General features: G+C 51.8%; 1 protein-coding gene across 1 annotated transcript; it reads right to left on the reverse strand.

The window, feature by feature from the left end:
• Positions 1 to 1313: 1313 nt before the first annotated feature.
• On the reverse strand, positions 1314 to 2975 carry LOC119332010 (quinone oxidoreductase PIG3-like). Its single transcript, XM_037605188.1, has 2 exons — positions 2651 to 2975; positions 1314 to 2558 (listed from the first exon to the last, which is right to left on the reverse strand). Exons 1-2 carry the CDS (start codon positions 2900 to 2902, stop codon positions 2460 to 2462), a joined length of 351 nt encoding a protein of 116 aa, XP_037461085.1. The 5' UTR covers positions 2903 to 2975; the 3' UTR covers positions 1314 to 2459.
• Positions 2976 to 6926: the final 3951 nt, after the last annotated feature.

A 6926-nucleotide genomic window follows, 5' to 3' on the forward strand; every position in this document is an offset into this window, starting at 1 on the left:
CGACCTCTCCTCCTCGCCGCCGCCGGGGCGCACCGCCGGGCAAAGCCCGGTCGGCGGCGGCGGCGGCGGGATCTCTTCTCCCACGACTCGCTGGATCTGACGCGGGCGGATTGCGGCGGTTGTTGGCGGCGCGCTGGAGGCGGGGCGCGCCGACGCGGGCTTGGGGGCGACGGCAGGGCTCACGCTCGCGGTTTCCCCTGGTGTGCGTGGGAGTCCGCTCGGGGCGTGCTGCGGCGGCCCTCGGCAAGTGATGGCGGGCGATGGGCTCTCGGCAGCGCTCCGGCATGTGCAGGCGGTGGTGGTCCCTATGCGCGGTCGGCGGCTCCGTCTCTGACCCGGACGGCGTGGGGGATGGCGGCGGCCCGGCGTGGCCGGCTTTCTGGACGTGGTGGTGCCGGCAGCTCGCTGATCTGCCGGTGCTCCAGGGTTCTGCCTGGTGGTGCTGGTGGTGATGGCGGCCCGTGCACGAGAGTTGGATCCCTTCGAACTGATCTGGGTGAAAACTTGCCTTCGGCGTCTGCTAAGGCCGGCGGTGGCGGCGCTATCTGCGTCGTTCCCTTCTTGAAGGCATCGCCGTGGAGAAGTTCAAGGCCTCCGGGGGAAACCCTAGATCGGATGATCGGATGACGGTGGCGCTCTGGTGTCGTTCCTCCCTTGGGGGCGTCATTCTTGGAGGTACACACGTGATCGAGGGACCAGAGGACGGATTCTTTGGTGGAGTGATGATGCATCCTACACACTGATGGCGACGGATCTTGACGACGTGGCGCAGTGCAGATTCGGAGTTCGTTGTGGGAGGATGGACTCGCGCAGGAGGACAACGCTGTCGGGCGTCGTGGTGGCGTCGATGGCAGAAAGACCTGGCACGATACATGCAACGGTACATCTCCGAAGATGGATTGGTGGCAGGTGGCTGCGGTGGGCTCATACCCGGCAGGCGTCCTGGTTGAGGAGTGCGCCAGACTGGTGGGTGCCCCATACCCGGCAGGCGTCCTGGTTGGGACCTCGGGTCTTAGATGTTTAGGTTTGGCTGCGATGTCTGTTTGGTATTATGCCCAGACTATCTGCACCCCTTCATCAATTGGATAGGTGTAGCGACAGTTGTTGCTTAGACGGTGGCTTTAGTCTTGCTGTCGTATGGCTTTGTAAGGTCTTGTGAGAATAATTAATAAAGTGGTTGTATGCATCGCCCAGATGCAGAGGCCGGGGGTCATCTTTCTTTTCTAAAAGAAAATCATGTTGACAAGAAAGTTGTTGCTCATCCTATTTTTATAACCAGAAAAATGCAATTCTTCGAGAAAGTAAATGTAGGATTTTTTTAGTGCATCTATACAGCAAACATGTGTGTAACAACAGTTTGATTTGGATGTTAGAAACAATGAAAGTTGTAAAAACAAAGCAGCATTGGTTAGGGTTCTTAATTAAGGGCCGCCCTAGCCTTTTCCTACATAAAAGTATGATCTGAACTAAGAAATCTGTTTAGTTTGTGGGTTGGAAGTACCACATATAAGCTTGGTCCATGTGAATTGGCACACTGTTTGGAACAAAATGAAACTTAGCACTACAGTTTTATAAATTGTAGACAAACTGTAGTAATTCCCAGCTAATTTTATAAATTCATCCCAGTGAACTTTTGTGTAAATTGGTCTTTTTATTCTCAAATCTTGGAATATAAATGACGAACCTCAGTTTTTTATGCATCGTAGTTTTGTATTATGGCCATGGCTACATAACAGCGATAGTATATACATCAATTTGTGTTGATGTATGAATGTAAAATGTCAAAAATTGTCTAATGTCAAAAATTGTCTCTGCTTATTATACGTATCTTCACAATAGATATATGGAGTTGGTGGTTTGTTATTTAGCTCTTCTGCAGCCCAGCTGCAATTCCTAAAGGTTGATGCAGACACTCAAAAGTGCCTCCTAGAGCAGTAGAGATGTTGCCTCTTTAACGTTAACACATGAATCGGTGTATTTGAATGTGTACACTTGCAACCTTCAAATTTAGAACTAGCAAATTTTTGCTGCTACTGTTACTTACAAAGAATAATGTCTCATGTGTACATTTGCAAAGTGCTTTGAATTCTGTATAGCGAATGTACCGATTCCACTTGATCCACCATGGCAAAGTGCTTTGAATTCTGTATAGCGAATTCTGTTTGCACTCCATTTGAGTAAGCACAATTCCTCTTTACTTGGCTATTTCTCAGTTAGTCGAGGCATGTTGTTCTAACAAAAGATATCTGACATTCCAGCTCAGGTGCTCAGTGTAAGAGATTTACAGCCAGTCAGTCCCACTCCAAGGAAGAAGCAAGAGGGGTGAATTGCTAGCCGTTTGCAATCATCACAAGCAGAACAAATTAGCAACAGAGATTTTCTTACAAGGAAGGATTCACCGAGGGAGAGGTGAGTGGCATGAAAATGGTGGCAGGCCACCTCGGGCAAGCTGGCGGCTGTCAGTCAGCGACACCCCCTCCATCACCGGGAGCAGCTGCCCTGCCGGAACCACCACCTTCTCTGCATACCCCCCGCCGGTAAGCAGGCAGCGCGCACACCTGCAACGCAACAACATATGCAAAAAAAAAAAAAGTGAGGTTCAGAGCAGCAGCAGCCATCACCAAATTCACCATGGGGGTAGGCTGGGCACCTGGTACCGACGGCCCAGCGCGGCCCCGAGAGCGACTATGGTGCCGGAGCACTCGAGCCCCGGGTAAGGCGAGGCGCCGGCCGGCGGCGGGTACCGGCCCTGCCACTGGACCGTGTCGCCGCGATTGACGCCGACGGCGGCCACCCCGACAACGACAAGCACCTCGCCGTCCCCCGGCGTCGGGAGGTCCTCGACCTCATGCACCTGCAGCGCCTCCGGCCCGCCGGGGCTCGCGGTCACCACCACCAGCATCGTCGCGTCCGTCCCCTGCGCTCAGCTCACTTGCTGTCGGCTTCTTGCTCTCGGTAGCTCCGCGTGTACTGCTCCCCTATACGGCTCTGCAGTCATCTCTACTCAATTTTTTTTAAGGGGGACGTCTCTACTCAGATATACGGCCGGGCTTCTCCGACTAGATCCAGCCCAAGAAAGTATTTTTTTAGATAACCCGGCCCAAGAAAGTTGGACGGCAAAATGTGGTTACGATAAAACGTGGGTTCGTGGACATATCTATACCTAAAAATATACTCCCTCCATCCTAGAATACTTGTCAGAAAAATAAATAAAAATGGATGTATCTAGAACTAAAATACATATAGATACATTCATTTATCTGACAAGTATTTTCAGACGGTAACCGAGGCAAAATTAATGATATTTTCTCGTACTAACAACATGTTTAATACTTGCATGCATACAGTCACAATGACAATCAGCTACTTCTCTCACTCAGTTTTCTTGCATCTATTTGGTGTATTAAGGGCATCTCCAGCCGCACCCCCAGGAAGGCCTCCCCAGGCGTTTTTTTTTGCGCCGGGGCCAAAAAATCGGCCCAGTCGCGCCCCCAGGAACCCGATTTTCGCCGGCCTGGGCCGAAAACAGCGCCGGCGAACCCAGGCCGAACCCGGCGCGCTGGGGGACGCCCGGGGGCGTCGGGCGAACTGTTTTGACGCGAAAAAGCCGTGGGCCCGCCGCGTCAGCGACACGGCTCTCTTCTCGACCCTTCGTCGTCCTCATCGCCTCGTTTCCCGCGGCGAATCAATGCCAAAGCTGCCGCGCTGCCGCGCCGGTCAGCCTGCGCCATTGATGCCTCACGGGCGGCGCAGTGAAGGCCGGATGACGCGCGTCCCACGCCCTCCCTCGCCCGCCACGCGTACACACGGCGAGCACGCGTACGGGCGGCGCCTCGGTCTATATAAGACGCGCCCCAGCGAGCTCGGTGATCTCACACTCTCTCGCCATCGTCGTTCCCCCTCTCCTCTCTCTCGCCGTCTCCAGTTCATCACCAATGGCCGAGCGCTTCCCAGGCGACGGCGCGGCGGCGAACGGCTTCGGCCGCCGCCATCTTCACGAGGACGAGGCTCGCCTCCTTTACGAGGCCGAGTACCCGGTTCCGCCAGACATGCGGGTGCCCGGGGCGTGGAGGATCAGCGCCAGCGGCGTGCCGGTGCCCCCGATACCCACCGGCGCGGCGCGGCGTGCGGAGATCGCACGCACCCGCTCGTACCTGCCGCGTGCGGCGAGGAGGGGGCCACAGTACGTCCCCGACAGCCCGCTCTGGGACCCTTATTTCCGCCGCCGTCACGCCCAGCAACTCGAGGCCACCAACGGCGTAGAGCCCTCCGGCAGGCTCAACGCCGCCGGCCGGCGTCGGTGGTGGGGCGTGCCCGGGCGCACGTTGGAGGCCGTCCTCGATTACATCGAGGGCGGCAACACGCCGCGCCTCGAGTACCCCGCCCCCCTTCCTTCTCACGCCATCGGGGAAGCTCCTGGACCCCGAGGCGCATGGAGACCGGGGGGTCCTCCTCCTCGTCCGGCGGCTCGCCCTGCCTCCACCCCGTCAAGCCGGAGCCCTAGGGCACGCCGGTCAGCCCGCGCACCCGCAGCTCCGGCGTCCGCATCGACACCAACGCCTCCCCACCCACCGGCCGCTTCGTCCTCGTCGAGCCCAATCCGGAGCCCAGCCTCCCCGCGGAGTACGAGGAGATAGCCCGGCGCGGCTTCTCCGACGAGGACGCCCTACGGTGGGTGCGGGACGACTACCTCCGCGACAAGATGGTCCGGCAGCGCCGGGCCCTGGAGGAGATCGCGTCCCGCAAGCGTGGGCGCGAGGACGAGCACGGCGTCGTGGTCCTCGACAGCGACGACGACGACGACGCCCCCGGACCGTCCAACCCGCCGCGCCAACCGGGGGAGGGATGCAGCAGGGACGGCGGAGGCGTAGGCGGGGGCGGCGACGACGACGACGACGGCGGTGACTACACGCGGTTCTACAGCCTCCTCGGCATGTAGAACCGCGTGGGCGGGCGGCGAGGCGGGCGGCGAGGGAGACGGCGGGGGTAGCCCGCGGTAGTTTTTTCCTTTTTTGTAAAATATGTTTAAGTTTGAACGAACTCGCCGATGTTTGCGTTAAATTTGAGTCGTTTTTGCGCCGTATTTGACTTTTTTGACTAACCGTAGGCGCCGCGATTGGGGGGCATCACGCCCCCAGTGCGCGGTTTAGCGCCGGTGCGGCCCCAGGGGGCGATTTTTTGCCCCTCCTGGGGGGCCAACGGCTGAAGATGCCCTAATGATCACACTAAACGAAAAGAAAAGCTGACTTGTAAAGCAAGCATTAAAATTTATATTGATACCTGTAATTTGAGTTTGTGGCCTTGTATATAAAATGGAGGGAGTATGATTTATGGGCCTACATATCTCAACAAAAAAGTTATTTTACCAGCATATCAAGAGTTATTTTACCAACATATCTCGGGAGTTGTAGTCGTTGGATTTCTGAAGTTATACCTCTGTATTTTTTAGTGATCTATTTTCTTCTCTGCTCTTCTTTAGTGAGTAGAGCGATTTATGTTTCCTATACCTGAATGGGATGATTAGTGATGACCTCCTATATTAGAAGGCGTATTTTATTTATGGTAAAAATAATACAAGCTCTTGCTTTGGAGAAAAGTAATTGTCACTGGATGATGAATAATAAAGCAGAACTGAGGAGGATGAAACGAGTATATTTTACTTCATAGCATTGAATTACATAATTTTATACTTATATAATGGGAAGAAAGGATCAAGAACCAAAGCACAAGTTCCATAGAAAATTAGGCAAGTATCTTATGTTTAAAGAATTATGTTTTTCTGTGCTAGAAGCAAATGTTTAGTTCTGTAATTCTGTGTGCTAGAACCACAATAATGTCATTTTGTTCAGTTCCATCCTACGTTCTTCAGTTAGTACCGATTGCTATCTTTTCTTCATCTTCTTTGAGTTGTTGACGGCTACAGATGAACAGGAGTAGGAGGTGGAGCTATCTCTAAATCAAAATTTCTATTTATGAATGAGATTTTCTCTGTTAAATATGTCAATCTCACTTCTGAGTGGCAATTTCTGAATCTGTAAATTCTTTTATGCAACACTGCTCCTATGGTTGCTGTTGTCTATCGCAATGTTGATCACAAGCTTTGTTCCCGCCTCTAAGGTTAGTAATTCTAGAATTCGACTAATTAGTGTGTTTGTATTTCAGATGTATCGGGAACTCCAATATCTAACTTGCATGTATGACTGCAGGTTGGTTATTGTCCTACAAGTATGCTTGTGTAAGGATGCAGTGATGTATGATGTCACAAAATCCTTGATGTGGAAATATCTATATCTATACCTACTATTAAAGGGAATAGGTATTCTTGGTTCGGTTTAGTACTTTTTGTTTGGTTTACACACGTTAAGCGATCTGGGCCAGGTACTTGTATGTTGATGGGCCTTTTATGGGCTTTCATAGAGAACGTGAAAAATAATTGGGTCTAAATAAATCAACATTGTGGGAATTGAACACAGGACCTATGTGCATTTCTATTTACTAATCCCAATTCACTCTAAATATACAAGTGGCAGTCATCATGTTTAGGGCGAGCTAATTAAGCGAATGAGCTAATAAAGGAAGGATTATGGGCCTAAATAGAATATTTAAACGGATGTGGCTAATTAAAGAAAGGATTATGGGTAAAACGGTGGAATAACTAAAAGAAATATTGTGGTCTTAATAAATTCTACATGATGGATTTGAGGTACTACCTCCATCTCGGTGTATGAGTCATTCGTGTACTTCTAGGTCATCGATTTAAGGAATTAAATATGTGTTATATGTCATGAAAAGTATATCACTAGATTTCTACACCGATGAAGTTTCTAAATATATATTTTTTTGTCATATATAGGCTGTGAGACATTATGCTTGCACAAAACATCAATTTTTCCCGTTGCAACGCACGGGCATATGTGGTAGTGTAT

This window comes from Triticum dicoccoides, chromosome 7A (assembly GCF_002162155.2).
Source record: "Triticum dicoccoides isolate Atlit2015 ecotype Zavitan chromosome 7A, WEW_v2.0, whole genome shotgun sequence".
In the NCBI taxonomy this organism is placed as follows: domain Eukaryota; kingdom Viridiplantae; phylum Streptophyta; class Magnoliopsida; order Poales; family Poaceae; genus Triticum; species Triticum dicoccoides.

Coding starts and splice junctions, on each gene's coding strand:
- LOC119332010 (XM_037605188.1), bottom strand. CDS start 2,902: ATGCTGGTGGTGGTGACCGCGAGCCCCGGCGGGCCGGAGGCGCTGCAG. Junction 2,559..2,650: donor CGCTGGGCCGTCGGTACCAG/GTGCCCAGCCTA, acceptor GTTGCGTTGCAG/GTGTGCGCGCTGCCTGCTTA.